At 36.1% G+C, this 17,750-nt stretch overlaps 3 protein-coding genes across 4 annotated transcripts; all 3 read left to right on the top strand.

Annotated features, from left to right (window-relative positions):
- Window positions 1-343: 343 nt before the first annotated feature.
- On the top strand, window positions 344-8,748 carry LOC306878576 (semaphorin-4A-like; the record flags this gene model as incomplete). Its single annotated transcript, XM_079431001.1, has 13 exons — window positions 344-443; window positions 2,187-2,347; window positions 3,081-3,176; window positions 3,266-3,359; window positions 3,440-3,559; window positions 3,730-3,863; window positions 5,214-5,395; window positions 5,506-5,647; window positions 6,035-6,224; window positions 6,319-6,434; window positions 6,604-6,767; window positions 7,328-7,419; window positions 8,099-8,748. 13 exons carry the CDS (start codon window positions 344-346, stop codon window positions 8,746-8,748), a joined length of 2,241 nt encoding a protein of 746 aa, XP_079287127.1.
- Window positions 8,749-9,181: 433 nt separating this feature from the next.
- Window positions 9,182-11,887, top strand: LOC306877622 (membrane-spanning 4-domains subfamily A member 4A-like). The gene is made up of 7 exons (XM_079429485.1): window positions 9,182-9,292; window positions 9,848-10,052; window positions 10,297-10,398; window positions 10,857-10,913; window positions 11,034-11,186; window positions 11,314-11,415; window positions 11,576-11,887. Exons 2-7 carry the CDS (start codon window positions 9,879-9,881, stop codon window positions 11,651-11,653), a joined length of 666 nt encoding a protein of 221 aa, XP_079285611.1. The 5' UTR covers window positions 9,182-9,292; window positions 9,848-9,878; the 3' UTR covers window positions 11,654-11,887.
- A 1,254-nt stretch (window positions 11,888-13,141) lies between these two features.
- Window positions 13,142-17,655, top strand: LOC306877620 (uncharacterized protein). Of its 2 annotated transcripts, XM_079429479.1 has the most exons (8): window positions 13,142-13,172; window positions 13,316-13,416; window positions 13,962-14,072; window positions 14,167-14,223; window positions 14,783-14,899; window positions 15,291-15,359; window positions 16,252-16,365; window positions 16,473-17,655. In XM_079429479.1, the coding sequence occupies exons 2-8, from the start codon at window positions 13,357-13,359 to the stop codon at window positions 16,557-16,559; spliced, it is 615 nt and encodes a 204-aa protein (XP_079285605.1). In that variant the 5' UTR covers window positions 13,142-13,172; window positions 13,316-13,356; the 3' UTR covers window positions 16,560-17,655. The 2 variants fall into 2 exon arrangements, with proteins under 2 accessions (XP_079285605.1, XP_079285606.1); XM_079429480.1 differs by lacking the exon at window positions 15,291-15,359.
- Window positions 17,656-17,750: the final 95 nt, after the last annotated feature.

Genomic DNA, 17,750 nt, shown 5'->3' with positions numbered 1-17,750 from the left:
AGGGGGTGGAGACGGGTAGGTTTAGGTATATGTAAGGTGGGAGGAGTTGGATCTAGATCCAACCACGCCCCCTGGATCTTGTGTTCTGCAGTGAGGACCATCTCCAGTACTTATGTGCACCCCTAATTATAATTCAGTTTCCTGCTGCTGTCAGAAGAAGTGCCATTAGCAGTAAGTGTTTAGTAGTGAATACTGAGTAAGAGACAACTCAGAGTAGTTTGAGGTTGTTTAGTCTTCCTTCCTGCTGCGCTCAAGAAGGCCAGATCAGAGGAAGTGAGATCCAGTCACTTGCTGTTTCGGTAGCTGATCACAACAGGATCTGTACCCTAAAACATCCGTTAGGATGGCAGGATTGTTTAGGATCTGGATATTTACGGTCCTCCACTTGGGATTGATCAAGCCATCTCAGGCCTCTCTGCGTCCTCGCATGTCATTCTCTCAGGGTAAGTGAAGTTCAGATTGATAGACGATAGCGAGACATATTTTACAGGTGCACAAACTCACATTTAGAGTGATTGTCAGATGTGCATGTTGAGGACAAAGTATAGATAAATACAGATGTTCTAGTAGACATCCTTAAGCAATAAACAGGATTTTTATCAGTCAAACTGCTGCTGATATCAGTCATTTGTAACCACATTTCTGTCAGAATGTGTTTCTATGAATAATTGAGAAATTAATTGTTTTCCTACCTGTATTGAAGTAGTTTGGTCCTCTGACTTCTGGACAAATAATAAAAAATAAAAAAAATAATTCAGTATGTTTTATTCAAAACATAGAAAAAGCAAAATCTTTGCATTTGATTCACAGTAAATTTAAACTCATTTCATAAATATGACCCATGTTCAGATGATCAAAAAGCACAGTCATGTTGGCCAAACACACATTCTGTGTATGTTTTGTAATCTTTCTTCTCTAAACGGGTGAGTTGTGGCTTTGTTTGTTTTTATCCATTACTGTTGTTCCGCAAATGCTTGATGGTCTAAATGCTGCTCGCTTGAAACTACCGCTGACCGATTATCTGCACCACATGCTCAAAGGTCTGCTGCTGTAGAGAAGCATGTCTTAAGACTGTGGTTAGTTTCTGCTTTAGAGTATATCTGTCACGAGTCCGGGCTCTGCAGTTGTTCCTTTCTCCACCAGAGGTCACCATCTCCCGGACTCCATTCCTCTAACTCCGCATACCTGTCGCATATCACACACACCTGTCACAAATTACACTCCCAGCTGTTCCCCATTGTTATGGACTATTTATACACCACACTCCCGCTGCTCTGTCTGGGTGAATTAGTTGTAAATTATTGTATTAGTCGTAGTTACTGTTGAGCTCTGGGGCTACATGCACTGTGTTGCCGTTGATGTATCCCGTTTCTGTTTTGTTTTGCCTTGTTGGCCTTTTTGTTTTGAATTAAAGAGATTCTTACTTGCAGTTGGACCCAGACCTCGTCTTTCCACGGCGCTCCCTAAGTGTTCCGTGACAATATCAGACATCAGTGAGGACAATAAGATGAAGGAATTTTCTACAGATCAATAAAAGCCATAAAATGTCAGGTTTTACATATAACTATTATGCTTATTTATCTGGAAGAGGAACTGCTTTGAAACTATTCTGACATAGACTTCCATTTAAAAGAATCATTATTTTTAAGAAATTAATATTATTTAGCAAGGATGCATTTAATGAATTACAAGTCAGATATTTATAATGTTGAAAAAGATTAATATTTCAAATAAATGCAGTTTAACTTTCTATTAATCAAATAACATTGAAAAGAGATTTCCACATAAATATTAAGCAGCACAACCATTTATGAAGTTATGAAACTCAAGCTCAAAAATAAACAGGGTTGTCATTTATCATCTAATATTAATGATGCATTCTCTAAGGGAGTTTGGCTGACTAGACGACGCATTCTTATTCATTCTTAAAATCATATATTTCTGTTTGTCTGTATGTGCAGTATCGCTAAACCTCAGCTCATGGGCCTTGCTTATTTCCTCAGATCAAAAAGAGGAAAAGAGTGTGTTGTGGTTTCTTTGCTAAACAGTGAATATAAACACTGTTTAAAGGTTAAAAAAAGTGAAGTGTAAAATCATTTTGTGTAAAATACATGCGCCAGTTTCTCAGAAATGTAATCTTATACTGGAGGGGTCAAGGTTGAACTGGTTGTTTTCTTCTTCCACAGGAAGCTCAGAGCGTCTCTTGGGCATCTACCACAGCTCTACTGTGAAGAACACCAGCACTCTGCTGCTCAGCACTGACGCTGACACACTGTTTGTTGGCGCTCAGGATGCTCTGCTCTCTCTGGATGTCAGTCAGCCTGATAGTATTACACTCAAAGACAAGGTGAGAAAGATTGCATAACCCTTCAGGAATATTGTGCTATATATTTCCAATTTCCACTCTCTAAACTTCTGTCATAAAGATCCCCCTAGACGTGGAGGGAAAATTACATACAGTTATTACAGTTACAAATTTAAAATTTTTACAGTTGGAATGGGCAGCATCTCCACAAAATATGAAAACCTGCACAGTGGCCTCAATGAAGGTATGTAGGCTACCATTCTTAACATCATCCAGGAACTTTACATTTCCTTTACTATATGTATGGGTCAATGGCAAATTTTCAAGTTGATAATAAGGAGAAATATATATAAAAAGTATATATATATATATATATATATATATATATATATACTGTATATTTCTTGAGCACCAAATCAGCATATTAGAATGATTTCCAAAGGATCATGTGACACTGAAGACTGGAGTACTGGCTGCTGAAAATTCAACTTTCCCATTACAGGAATACATAACATTTTAAAATATATTTGAACAAAAACAATTATTTTCAATTGTAACAATACTTCTGTTTTTACTGTAGTTTTGATCAAATAAATGCCGTCTTGGTGGGCATTAGAGACTTTCAAAAGCATTAAAAAAATCATATTATTCCAAACTAACCCTACCAAAAAAAGAAAAAGAAACTGAAATTCAAAACACTTTTCAGAAATTGAAAACATTTATTATTTATTATAATATATCTCTTATTTTTGAGTTTTATGCTTGCCCTTAACAGGATTGTGGCAACTTCATTAGTATTCTGCAGTTTTTCAACTCTACACACCTTTATGCCTGCGGGACAAATGCATATAAACCACAAGCCCTCATCATAGTAAGTTCCAATACATAAATTGCACAGATTGATAGCTGGGAATTGAATGGATTGGTCTCTGCTCTAACAGACTGACATCTCTGTTTTAGCCAGCAAGTTCTCTGAGCGCTAGCAGAGACACAAAGGATGCCAAATACTGCTGTCCCTCCAGCTCCACCCAGAGGAGCACAGCCACTATTGTTGGTGAGAGGGCAGAAACACCTTTTGGAATGACCTCACTTAATCTAGTGCTCTCACACACTTAACTGTGACCTCTCTTTCAGATGAAGAGCTGTATACAGCAACCAAAGTTGGCTACTTTGGGAGCAAAGTCATTTCTCGCTGTCACAGCAGTGGAACACGCAAAAACTTGGAGCTTCAGAATGTACCAAAATTGCTACAGGGTTTGTATATTTTTGTCTTAAAAGTAATGCTGTCATAATGCTAACATATACAAATTTGATCTTGATGGCCTCGTGGTTATATGAGCCGGTAACACGAGTTGCAGGATTGAATTCATGAAAGGGTCATAAATGAGTCGCTACTGTAACCTTTTCTTTTGTTTTTCTCTTAGAACCTGAATTCATAAGTTCAACACATGTCACCAGTGAAGGAAAGATCCTGCTGTTCTTTACTGAGGTTGGGGACTTGACTGGAGACTTGTTTCTGAACTCATTTATTGTGTCTCGTGTGGCACAGGTCTGCACGGTGAGACTTCATTTTTCTCCTATTCTGAATCAGAATGAAGGAACAAAAGTTATAAAGACTGGATTTTTTGTCAGTAAAAACTGCAAGAACTACAAACATTGAAGTGACCTTTGTGTTCTGTTTAAAATAAATTATAGTGGCTATGGTCGCTAAATTATAGATTTCTGTGTAGCCTAACTTTACAGACTTCTATATTTTGTACATGCAAATGTGGACTGATTCGGGTGCATTTTAATAGCAAATACTAATCCATTCTTTCTGCTTAAAAAAACACTTAATCATAATTAATCGACTATTGACGCTAGTTGGAGTTGACGGGGGGAAAAAAAGATATTTTGAGCTGATTTCAGAATACATAATTTTTTTTATTTGCATTCAGAAAGACTTGACAGTCCCATAGTGTGTAAGCTTCAGTCATTTGGGAGGCTATATGATGCCCAGTGTTTCTCTATAACCAACCATTTACAAAGTCAGCAAGTATATGTTGTCTAGTTCAGATTTTAAAAGTCGTGTGGTGTATTCCAGCCTTTAGAAGTTTTCAAAATAGTCATGCGTATGTAATAATAATAATAATTCGTTACATTTATATAGCGCTTTTCAAGGCACTCAAAGCGCTTTACATAGTAAGGGGGTATCTCCTCATCCACCACCAGTGTGCAGCATCCACCTGGATGATGCGACGGCAGCCATAGTGCGCCAGAACGCCCACCACACACCAGCTTATTGGTGGAGAGGAGACAGTGATGAAGCCAATCAGTAGATATGGGGATGGTTAGGAGGCCATGGATGTCCATGTATCCATTATGTATCCATTATGTAGAAGCTTATTACATAAAAAGTAAGTTTATATCGCAAACTATGTGTCAGTGATGCTAATGCACTTTAACGTTATACTGTAAAAAATGACCAATAAGTTATGACAACATGTTTTTTACATTACTTTAACTCATCAAAATAAGTTTCAAATTTATTTAGTAAGTTGTACAACTCAGTTTAATGTAACTTAAGTTGAAATGACTTAAACAGCTTAGTTGATTGTACTTAAAAATATAAGGCAGCGACTTATAGACAGTAATATATATATTTTAAATTCATATCAACCATAAATATTGCAAAAAGAGGAACAGACATTGTTAAAGACACTCAAGAATCTATTGACCAAAACTGTAGATGTATAAATAATCTAAAATCTAAAATTCTTTTTCATTTTTGTAATGAAATGTATATAATGTATATTTTCACTCTTACCTTGGTCAAAAAAGATCTGAATAGCACACAAAAGAAGTGGCTGTCTAGTTTTAAAAAGGCTCATCAAAACTACTTTTTTTAATGAAATTATTTTTATACCAGGAAGACAACGGAGGAAGCCTAACCTTACAGAAGCGCTGGACATCCTTTGCTAAGTCTCAGCTGGTCTGCCAACAAGGGGAAGAGCTCCAGTTCAACAAGCTGCAGGATATTGTCAAGCTGTCCCCAACGGATGAAGAGTCTCCTGACAACACCCTTTTCTACGGAGTCTTTACCACACAATGGTGCCAATTATTTAAATGAAAACCGGCATCATGACATATATTCACTGTTCTGAATGTTCATGTGACATCTGTGTAAACATTTACTTCCCATCTCTCTCTGTCTCTTTTAGGGCAGCTTCATCTGGTCCGTCAGCAGTCTGTGCTTTCAGTCTAACAGATATTAAAGCAGCTTTTTCAGGGGATTACAAGACATTTGATTTGAATGGAAACCACTGGAGACGTCAACCAAATGTAGACGGTAAACTCGGCAAGGTAACACAGACTAAGAGAGCCAATAGTATATATATATATATATATATATATATATATATAAAAACATTTTAAATTATTTACAGTTTATTAAAATATTTAATTTATATTAAATTATGAAAATAATATATAACTTATTTTTGCTATTCCATTTGGTGCCACAGATTATACACAACACCGTAAAAGTCAACATTTAATTATATTGGGAACCCACATATTGTATTTCTTAATTAACGAAGTAAAGTCGATTCTAAAGCAAACAGATCACTGCTAGTGGTTTAATTATAGTACTAAATTAAACTGGGACCAGAGAATATATTTGAACATTCAGACAGTGATACACATCAGCTTTAACCAGCGTGTAACCAGATTTATATCATATCTTCACAGTGTGGATTATTCAATGACAATGACCGTGTGTTAAACATTGTAAAAAAGAGCTTCCTGACTGAAAAAGTTGTGCGTCCTGTGGGGAAGAAACTGATTTTCTCCTCGACAGAAGAGCGGTATGGCCGTCTAGCTGTTCAGAGAACTCAAGCTGCAAATGGACACAGCTACACCGTCCTTTACCTGCTCACCGGTACACACATAATTAATGCAGATTGTACTGATTTAGTTTATCATTTCTCATGTTTATTTGTGTATGGCCTGATGTCCATTTCTGTTTTCTTCAGAATCTGGCTTTCTTCATAAAGTCGTCCTGCTGGCTAAAGGTCCTCATATCATCGAAGAAATTCAGATATTTAAGCAACCACAGACTGTAAAAAACATCCTTCTTTCTACCAGCAAGGTTTTTTTTGTCTTATTGTGAATGATTTGTATTTAATTATTGAGACTAGTTTTTTGTTATAACTGCACCTTCCTGTAATACCAAACTAGGTCTTGGAACAGAGACAGAATTTATTAGATGTACAGTATAATGTGAGCAGGTTTCATGTAATGGTCTTTGTAAATTATAGGGTGTGTTGTTCATCGGCTGTTCTGAGGGTGTCTTCAGAGTGCCTCTATCCAACTGCTCAGCTTATCCAAACTGTGCAGAGTGTGTGCTGGCACGTGACCCGTTCTGTGGATGGGACTCAGAGACCAGAACCTGTGCTACTGTGTCCAGAATGGGGTCTAACCTGTGAGTTTTCTCTTCTGTACCAATATCTGAATTTAAAGTTTCGATCTTGGACAGTCATCACTAAATGGGCCAAAAACCATTCACCTAAAAAGCGAAGGTCAGTTTGACCCAGTGTTAATTTTGTATTATTTTTATACAGTTATGTCATTTTTTCATATTTTGAATTAGCTTTTATTTTTATATTTTAAATTTTCATTTAGATTTTAAATTAAGCTTTAGTAATTACATTTTCTTTTAATTAATTATGATTTTCCTTAAGTTTATTTATTTTATTTCCTAGCTTTAATTTATTTTTAATTCTGTTTTAGTCATTTTAGTACTTAAACTTATTTTATTTTAGTTAGTTGCCAGGGCAACATTTTTCATTTTTTTATTTGAAGTAACATGAAAACATAAAAAAAAAATGAATAGAGTTTTGATATTTAATAGTTTTAGTATTAGCAATAACCCCACTGCTCTGACTGAGATGAAAAGTGGCTTTTTTTTTTTGGTAGAGGTGCTTTGATCTGAAATGGCAGATACCTCACTACTATTCATATCTTTTTGTGTCTTAAACACAGACGGCAGGACGTGGAAGGCGGAAATGCCAATGAACAGTGCACAGAGTTCAAAAATACTGCTGCTCCAGGTGAACACGTTTTCTGTGTGACCCGTAAGACTTTGTCATAACCAACCTAAGAGTGTTCTTTGCAACTACATATGGTGTTTATTTGTGAAGGTGCCAGATTTTCAATGAATAATCACCAACAAGCAGTGGAAGTTTCTTACTTAATGTAAAATTCTAGTATGAAATGTTTTCACATCCAGGCAACTTAAAGGAATTGTTTACAAAAAGTAATTTTTGCTAAAATTGATTCACCAACAGGCCGTCCAAGATGTAGATGAGTTTGTTTCTTCGTCAGAAGAGATTTGGAGAAATTTAGCATTACATCACTTGCTCACCAGTGGATCCTCTGCAGTGAATGGGTGCCATTATTATGGGCTGGTATTTTAGTTTAAAGTTTTAAAACGCCTTTATAATGGATTTGTTTTATATAATCATGCAGCTTTTGACTTCACAAGATGTTAACTGATAGACTGGAGTTGTGTGGACTAGATTATTGTGGTGTATTTATCAGCTGTTTGAACTCTCATTCTGACGGCACCCATTCACTGCAGAGGAGCCATTGGTGAGCAAGTGAAGTAATCTCCAAATCTGTTCCGATGAAAAAACAAACTCATCTACATCTCAGATGAGTACATTTTTGGGTGAACAGTTCCTTTAAGAGTTTAGTTGCTCTCAGTGTATAACTGTAATATTTGATTAAACTGATAACTTTGTCTTTCTCCAGTGTCACGGATTGCACAGTTAAATGAGATTGTGGTTCTACCATGTCAGTCGAGGTCTAGACTGGCGGAGGTGACTTGGAGGTTTTCAAACAACAGCATCGTTCCTCAGTTTCCATACATGCAGTGGGCAGACGGCAGTCTTGTTTTCACCGTCACTCCAGAGACCTTGAGCACTTACCGCTGCATGTCTGAGGAACTGGGCTTCAAGCAAACCATCGCCGCCTTTGCTGTAACTCTCCCTGTCATCCCTCGTTCTTTCTCTCCTCCATCACATCAGCAACCTGACGTCACCCTGGAGTCTGACGAGGGCATTCCTGGGCACTACACAACACCTGAGATTGATGAATCTGAACCAACAAAAGGGGAAAAGACACCAGACAGGACCAGTGAGAAAAAAGCCAGGGCTAAACATCAATCTACTATGAATATGAACACTGCAGGAAAAGACACTGTTTGCATTGCACAGAAGAGTTACTATAATGAAATGGTTGCTTTTTGCCTCTTTTTTGTCATTTGTCTCTTTGTATTCCTTGCTTTTGTCATCCTTTGGAGGCGCAGCATAAGGTGCAACAAAACCACCCCTCAGAAACAACCTAAACACACGGAATCAGACAATATCTGGCAAACAGAACTGGAAGAACAGAAAAGCTGAGCCTATACTGGAAGATTACACAGACTAAAGAATGATTCTTGACCCTTATTTAATTAGAAAAATTACAAGGTGATCACTAGAATGTTACAAATATATTTTATAATATTTATAATAATTTGTTTTTATTTATATTTTATGATTTTAGGTATGCTTGTTTTGTCAAAACCATTGTTCAGTCAACCAATCCAATTTTTTTTAAAGGTAAGACATCATGAAATCATTCATGCATCATTCATGCATCATGAAAAAATGGCTTGTTTGCAAAAAAGGCATATTGCATAATTTGATCATGCCAAGTTGATCATGCAAAATTGATATTTCAAAAAGAAAAAAGTGTTTTTTCACAATGTATAAATAAAAGATTAAAGACTTTATATATGTTACAGTACATAAGAGAATAGAGACTTTTATTGGACTGTGTCTCTGTGTCTGAAGGGGTTAAATGGGTTCAGTGGGAGGAGAAGGAAGTTGTATTTCCCGTCAGTGTTTTTTCTGTTCTGTCTGTAAATGAGGTCGCTCGTAAACTGATCCGTTTGAAGAATCGGTAAGTAAACAGGTTAAAGTACGTTATTTTGTACGTTAAGTTCGTGCTAAGTAGTGAACAATAATAAAATCATTCGGATAATTCGCTGTCATGATCTGGCAAGCTGCCTACCTACGCAACGTTATCGTCTTATTAAAATCTTGCAATATATCTGCTTATACAGGATTTTTGGATATCTCAAAAAATATCAGTGGCGTTTGAAATAGTATTCATACGACGCTACTGTTTATGTTCACTATATTCATTGACGACATTAAGTTTGTGAAGTCCATGTATATTATGGTTTCATATATGAATATTCAGCCGATAATCCGATATAGTATAGCTATAGGCCTATAACATGGAAGGTGCGTGATAAAACACACCTGTTGTGTATAACTAGATTAAAGAACAGCATAATTCAATTTCAATGGTATTTTTAAATCACAGACTGTGTACAGTAAACAATCTTATTAAGCAAACTAAAACATTGACTTGTGATTTGCAACTTTAATCGGGAAATGAAGCAGGTTTGAGAGCCAATCCATTGTGTTTTTTGCTTCCTTGTTGTTACAGCATAAAGGTGAGTCTCATATGTCTGTGAGATATGGCCTCTTCAATGTCTACTGAGGCGAATGGAGTGAGGGTAGTGACTCATATTATCCCACTGGAGGAAAAAACAGAGTCTCCGGATCTAAAGTCAAGCTCGGTTGAACTAGAAAAGTCCAACCTGTCACCAAAAACCAAGATGTTCCTAAAGGGGAAGCCTCTGTCACTGGGGGTGAGAGCTGGACACACAGTTTCACAGCGATATTAAATATGAGTTAAGCATATTGACCACAGAAAATAATTTGGATTTGGGATTGTTTTTAGCCTTCAGCATCTTGTAACAGAGGCTGTTCATCATTTATATTAATTTAAAATAGATTTTCAGTTAAATGTTCTCCTACTGTTTAGAGGAAAGTGATTCAGGGTTGTCAGATTTAAAGTATGTTTTACTGAAGTGTTTGTGTGTGTTTGTGCAGTTGGTGCAGGTGTTTATTGGTTTGGTGGTCATGACTCTGTGCACCATCACGGTACTTGTGGACAAGTTGAATGTTGAGACCGTAATGTCCCTTGGACTTCCTGTGAGTAAACATTTTGAGCCTTAATTATACAAAATATTAGCATTTTTACACAATAAATAAATACACAATTATATAATATCAATTAATAAATATGAAAAGGAGGCAGTGGGAGAGGGGTGGAAATTTTCTACAATTTTCCAAAAGTAAAAAAAAAAATAATGGAAATTTTCCCAATAATTTCCGCCCCTTTACAACCCTTTCTAATTGATCAAATTTATTTTATTTTTTATTTGCATTAAATAAAATTTAAATGAAATTTGCAAATATAAAATTAATACATTTTTACATTTTATTATGATATGAGTTTTTACTTTGATATACAGGATTTATTTTAGGCCCGCAGCCCTCAGTCAAGTTTGATTTTTTGGCCACCTCTGATATGGAGCCTCTGTAGTTTGGTTCAGCTTAATAAAAACAAATATAATATACATCGAAATGTAATATTTTTGTGTTTTCAGTTTGTTGTCTCTGGGTCCGTTGCGATCGCTGCACACAAGAGATCCAGTTCTAGTCTGGTGAGCAGATTCTCACGGTTTTACGGTATATTTTTACATCACACATACCTGGTGTGTTCTGATACCTCTGCACCCTTTCTGAAGTCTGAATAAACTATAGGGTTTCTTGTGTTTGTGCAGATCAAAGCCACGCTGGCCATGAGTGTGATCTGTGCTCTGCTGGCTGCTGCAGGAATCGGCTACTTCAGTTGGGAGCTCAGCAATAGACCAGGGGAGGATCTTTGTAGCGGCGGAGATTACTGGTCATGTTCGTACATGATATGGAGATTTAATGTATGTCTGTAACTAGTGATGATCTCAAGTTTACAGTAAATGAATGCAGTGTTATATGCATGCCTGTAGCATATTCACTAGACAGAACTTGACTGTCTGTATGCCATGTGTAATATTTCTTATTTAGAGTTTGGTGGATGGATTGAGGGGTCTCCTGCTGGTGCTGTGTTTTCTTGAACTGTGCGTGTGCATCTCTCTGTCCATCTTTTCGGCCTCGGCCAACCAACAGGTGAGACCAAACCCAGAAGGTTCATATTTTTTATATCATTTCTTGAAGAGATGAAAATGATGGTCTGTTGTGGTTGAAGATCTAAGCTCATAAACTTCTCAGTGTAGCCTTGATTGTGAAATAAAGATGTGATTAGGAAAATCTTCTCTTTTTATTTCAGGGTGAAACCGATGTCGACACTTACGGCAGTGAGGCCAGTCTCCTGAAGGTTGGGGTGGATTGTGTCTCCAACCCCTGAACGGCCACACAGTTATAGCCAAAGTTTCTCTAGTCAAAAGTGTAATCATCATATACATAACATTTGCTTTATAGAGTTCTTTCATTTTGATGGGATTGTTTGATATAATACAAGATTATATCCACTATTTTCCACTATTTTTTGCAACATACACATTTCTGCATGGTAATGTTCTTTGAGACCTATTGCACATTGCTTGCTGATTTTAGAAATAAAATTCACTATGTTTCATTATTTCTCTTGCACTTTATTGAAGAAATGTTCAAGCTCTTAAAATTCTGATTGGCTGTCAATGTTTTTAAAGTTCATCTGCTGGGAAAAAAATTATTTTTGAAAGTGATTCCAACAGTATTTTCTCAATACTTTACTAACGCCAGGGAAAAAAGTGCACATTTATTTCTAAAACTATAATTTGCTCTCTAATACAAATCCTAAAGAAAAAGCTTAATTTTTTTTACTTTTTTTTTTTTTAATGGAAGCCCATTTCAGCCACATAAGAAAAATCATGCTTTGATAAATAAATGCAAAAGTATTACATACTAAGTCATAATTATGACATCAATGGACATAAAAAGTCCAAAATTATGTAATAAAAAGTCAGATTTATGACATACTAAATCATAATTATAAGAGATAAGAAGTTGAAATTATGACATAGCAATTCATAATTGGCATCAAAAATGGGAATTATGAGATCCATTGTTTTTTCATAATTTCAACGTTCATAATTTGACTTTTTTTATGCCATAATACGTTTTTATGTGTGCTTTATGGGTACTTTGACTTACTTTGTAATAATTTCCATATTTTTTTTATCCACTAATTATGACTTTATTATTATTTTGAATTCATCTTATAATTATGACTTAATTAAGCTTTGCCTTTTATGTAATAATTATGACTTCTGACAATAAAACACACGAGTTTTTTTTTACGAAGCCCCTTGCCCCCCTTGTTTAATTCAGAAATTAGTAGTTAAAATTAGTAACTAAAATAATTGCATTTTGCAAATCCAAAAGTTTGGGGGTGAATTAAAATAAGAACTACCTTGATGTTTAGTTGTTTTAGCTTATTTTAAAGCATTTTGTATTATTTTAAATCATTTTGAGGAAGTTTGCTGAGGGTCACGGACCCCTGGTCGAGAGCCACTTCTTTACTCAACTCTTTACTCTAGAGTAGACATAGACAACCATCCACAGCCCACATATGCATTAGACATTATTTAGGGAGAAGAACATAAACAGCTGTTTCGCGAATTTACAAGCCTGCAGTTTCTCTGAGCACACTGTTGACTCAGCTCTTATCCTCTACATAATTCATAACCGGGTTAAAAATACCCCGCTCTCCAGCGCTTGCAAGGGTGTTTTCTTGAATTAGGGCCGGTGGGATGAGTGAGTTCTGCTCTGGACCGAGCCAACCTGGTTTTCTCCTTGTTTAGCCGCCGCCTCCCTTCATGACATCAACACTGCGGAGAGCCGCCGCGCGCTCAGACTCTGCTGCAGAACGCCAGTGCGCAAAGGTAAGCGAGCGCTCCTCAGCACGCACCAACACGTTATAAAAGAGTGAGTGGATTGAAAATACCCTTCTCAATGTGCATGAACAACGCGTTCGCTCGTATCCACGCTGTTTTGTTGATGTATGCTGTTGGGATTGTGTTTGCAGCGGATCGTGTGGTATTGATGAGTGATTGGTGATCTATCAGCATGTCGCTGTACGCGTCTCAGATTAAAGCGTTTAAGAGCGCAGAGCCCAAGACGCTTGGCGTGAGTTTCACTACAGCACACTATCACATTTTTTCATATCGACAATTTGCCGCTGGATCATTAGCTACAGATGTTTTATCAACTAGCCTGCATCATTGCGCTTGATTTTATAGTCTGAGCACATTGTTTACATATTGATGGTGTGTTGCATAAGAGTTTTTAGTAATTCAATCGGTGCTGGCCTATAGAAGATAATATTTAGGCTGTAGTTTAATATGAATGCACATGTATTATATTTAATAAATGACATCTGGCCAACATCCAAGGACACACCCATATCTGGGATGCAACACACACTTACACACTGACAAACTGAACTCAATAAAATCAAGTTAAAACAATAAAAAAATTCAATTCAGCTTTGCTGGCATTGCAAAACGAATTGTATTTCATATTGATTTGTTTGCTTTTTATTATATATATCGTTAGACAGTTTTATTTACATATAATAACATTGCATAGATAGATAGATAGACAAAAAAAAATGTTGCATGGAAAACTGCAGTTTGTTTACAGTTGTAAAATTTTTGTGTACTTTGGTTTAGGCTATTGAGATCATATTTGGGGTGTTTACTGTCATTTTGAGCTCAATTGTGTATAAGCTGCACTACCATATCCAGCGTGAAATCATCATCCTCATCATCAACGGTGCTCAGGTATAAATGCACACACACACACACACACACACTCGAATAAGTAATTTAAGATGCTTAAAATCAGTCATGTGACATATGGCACTGTTTCCTACAGCTTGTCATAACTGGTGTTGTCCTGGTGCACACTGGGAGGAAGCCATCTAAATGTCTGGTACAGTATGAACATACATATATGAATATCATCTGAAAATTAGAAAGTGTCACAAATCATGTCAGTCTTACACTCTTCATTTAAATCCCTTTAATGTCCCTCCGTCAGAAAGGACCTTGCACCTCCTCATCCTGTATTGACCAAATTAAGTGCAGTCTCAGCAACAGTAGTGTTGTGTAATCAAACGTTTGACAACAAAGGTCCTCTTTGCATATTATATTTTCCAAGAACTGCCCACTTAGATTGCAAGATATTACTTGACAGACATTCCTCAGTTTGTTTTGTTTTTATGGGATAGTCTGGAACAGTGTCATTATAGTATAATTGACTTGAGATAACTTAGTTTTTTTTGGCATTTTTGCCTTCTATTGTGAGAGGATAGTTTTTAAAGTTGACAGGAAGCAAATTGGGAGAGAGAGAGGGGAACAGCATCAGGAAAGGATTTCAAGCTGGGTTTTTTATTTTCAGTACTTGTTTTTGTTTTTAAAATTTCTATAAAGTTTACTGTAAATGAGAATTTTATTTATTGTTGAAATACATGTCTGTTCGTTTGTCGCAGGTGCTGACAACCATTGTTCTGCAATTACTAACAGCAGCATTTGATATTGTTGGATTTGGGCTCATGGCCAGACACATCCCATTCAGAGGAGAGTCGTACTACTACAGGGACACAGAGGTAAACAAACAGAGACGCCCCATCCTGCTCATCCTCAAGCCAAGACACCTTCATTCCCACAAGTGACTCAATATTTCAAATACTGTAAACAAAACTGATCATTCACTCGGTTATTGAAATAACACAAGAATGTCTTCATCTGTTTAAAAAAAATGGAAAATGTTATACTTCAACCGACCCTCTTGCTTTATTCATTGCCAAGCAATGGTTTCAGGCTATTTTATTTCTGCCTGTCCTGTACGTGGAACAGAAAAGCAGAAGATATTGAGAGTAGGAATCGGGAAGCTGTACATCGATCTGAACGTCGGTCTCTGTCAGACAGCAGACTGTGGTTAAGTGTGTGTGAGTAGAAAGAGAGATGTGACTCCAGGCTCTGTCCTGCTTGTTTCAGTGGTGTTGTGACCCACTTCACTCTGTTTGGGCTTGCTGTGGAGAAGGAGAGAAAGGGGGACATAAAGAGGTGAGTCGCATTACAAGCTTTATGATGCAGCGGGAAAACCATAAACACATCCTGAGACTATGAGCTGGATTCAAATTGTAATTCGGTTCAAGATTAATCTAATCTTAGTTTTTCCCCTAGTTTTAGACTGGTGTAATGCACAGTTATTAGTGTTTTAGATGAGAACTCACAAGCATTTATTAATTTAGAATAACTTTGCTCTTTGGTGCACAATTTAGACTATTGGACGACAGGTGATGATACCAGTAACTAAAGGCCATTTAATGTTAATGTGTCAGTTTTGTTAACGAAAAGCATTAAAACTTTAAAAAATATATGTTTTAAATGATTTATATTTAATTATATATATACGTTCATTTGCATTATTTAAATTAATTAAAAAAAGAAAAATATAAGTATTAGATGAAAAGCTTATAAAACCTTAAACAAAAATTACTCAAATTAAAGCTAAATAGAAATAGTATAATAACTAAAATGACAAAATTACACAAGAAAATTAATAAAATGTAAACTGAAAGTATAAAATACTATAATAGTATATAAATAATGCTAAAATAACAATGTGATGTATATAGGCTAATGCAATGTAATTATAGTTAAATAAAAATATATACGTATACTCTATATTTTCTTTACAAAAATGTGTAGAAGTTGTGAAAAATGCAGATGGCCAAATATGGAAGTCTATCACTAAATTAGAATTTTGGAATATGATGACTGATTAATTGAAGTATAACATTTTCCATTTTCCCTCACTGAGGATATTAATATTTTTTTGTATTAATATTAGCATATGACTGTGATTTACTATGTAAATACTGTTTGTGTATATAGTTATATCATAGAACAGTGCTGCTGTAATGCACTATTGTATTTGTGATTTGTATTACAGTTCTTAGTGAATGGGATCTTGGTGACACTGATCGGTTTCCTGGTGCTAGCATGTGTCATTGGTTTGGTTGTGTCTCTTTTTGGGGTCTACGCCCTTTCTGTTAGTGCCATAAAGGTTTGTATTTCAGGACTGCTCTTAATATCTGAGAATTATGTTCTGTTTCAAGTATCTATTAATGTTTTAAGGCAAATTTGACTGTCCAATTCACTGTTTTTCCTCAGGAGCTGACACCCATTCCTCATTCTACAGCAAACCAACATTATGGTGCTGGCGTTCAGACCCAGAACATGATCCATGCCGGAAACTGACATAATAAGAGCCATTCAGAGCAGAAGGGCACAGTTTTAGCCCAGTTTTACACCAACTGCAAAAGAGGACTGTTTCACCTACAAACCACTCACAGGTAAACAACCACAACTACAGAAAAAAAAAAAAAAAACTTTTGTGAAGTTGTAAATAATTTTTTGAAAATAAAATGGATAAAATCTCGTTTTTTGCTTGGCTGTTGCTCTCACAGGCTGTAGGACTGCTGTAATTTTGAATGCTCAACTTAATAGTTATTCGTACCTCATTAATTTTCGCTCTTACAAACTGAAGCTTTTTAGCATGAAATGTCTACCCAGAAATCTAGACCAGAATCCAGTGTTATTGATGTATGTATACAGGGTTAAGTGAGTTTATCGTTCTTAGGATATGTGAAAGTAGGTACATAGCAGAAACCGAAAAGGAATTATGGTGAATGTGAACAGTAAGAAGGTTCTGTGATTCCGTCTTGATTCATAGCATTTTGTATCACCTTTTGCATGAATCTTTACATGTTTGTTTTAGCCAAATGAGGACATATGGGGCTACGCTTATCAAGTTGATATTTGAAAATAAAAGCTCTTGAAACCATAAAAATGTAACAACACTGTAAGCAAGCCAAATGATTTTATATATCTGCTTACAAAAAAATAAAAAATAAAAGTGGCCCATGTTCAGTGAAACTCCTCTAAAGCAGAGTATTGTGAATTTGAACACCAGTGAATAACTAAACAGCATCGCTTGGCTTTTTTGTCATCTCGTTTTATCCGTACTGATTCTTCAGGAAAGCTATGATGACTGCCAACTCTGTAAGTGCCACAACTTGTGACCAAAATCATGGACACCCTAATGACTAAAGGTCAGAGGTTGAACCCTCAGTCAAGGGCTCGACTTTGGTGGTGTAAAATCCTCTTGTGGAAGCATGTGTCGTCCGTTTCGTGTCTGTAGATCTTAGTCTTTTTGACAGCATGTGAGATTTACATTATGCCTGTTCTCAGTGACCTCTTGACGTGTAGTAAAATGAAAACATGTAGTATGTAGTACTATGGCTGTGTTTGAATTTGACAGAATGATATTTCAAATAAACTTGATTTACTACACAATCTGATGCTGTCTTGTAAGCAATATTTTCACAGTGCACAAAAACAATGAAATGAGCATGAATATAAACTCTCAGCAAATGCAAATAGATTTTT

The sequence above is a fragment of the Barbus barbus genome (genome assembly GCF_936440315.1).
Source record: "Barbus barbus genome assembly, chromosome: 12".
In the NCBI taxonomy this organism is placed as follows: domain Eukaryota; kingdom Metazoa; phylum Chordata; class Actinopteri; order Cypriniformes; family Cyprinidae; genus Barbus; species Barbus barbus.
Note: the sequence above shows the minus strand (reverse complement) of the source record. Positions and strands in the feature narration are given on the sequence as shown.

Coding starts and splice junctions, on each gene's coding strand:
- LOC306877622 (XM_079429485.1), top strand. CDS start 9,879: ATGGCCTCTTCAATGTCTACTGAGGCGAATGGAGTGAGGGTAGTGACT. Junction 10,053..10,296: donor GGAAGCCTCTGTCACTGGGG/GTGAGAGCTGGA, acceptor GTGTTTGTGCAG/TTGGTGCAGGTGTTTATTGG. Junction 11,416..11,575: donor CGGCCTCGGCCAACCAACAG/GTGAGACCAAAC, acceptor TTTTTATTTCAG/GGTGAAACCGATGTCGACAC.
- LOC306877620 (XM_079429479.1), top strand. CDS start 13,357: ATGTCGCTGTACGCGTCTCAGATTAAAGCGTTTAAGAGCGCAGAGCCC. Junction 14,073..14,166: donor TCATCATCAACGGTGCTCAG/GTATAAATGCAC, acceptor TGTTTCCTACAG/CTTGTCATAACTGGTGTTGT. Junction 16,366..16,472: donor TTTCTGTTAGTGCCATAAAG/GTTTGTATTTCA, acceptor GTTTTTCCTCAG/GAGCTGACACCCATTCCTCA.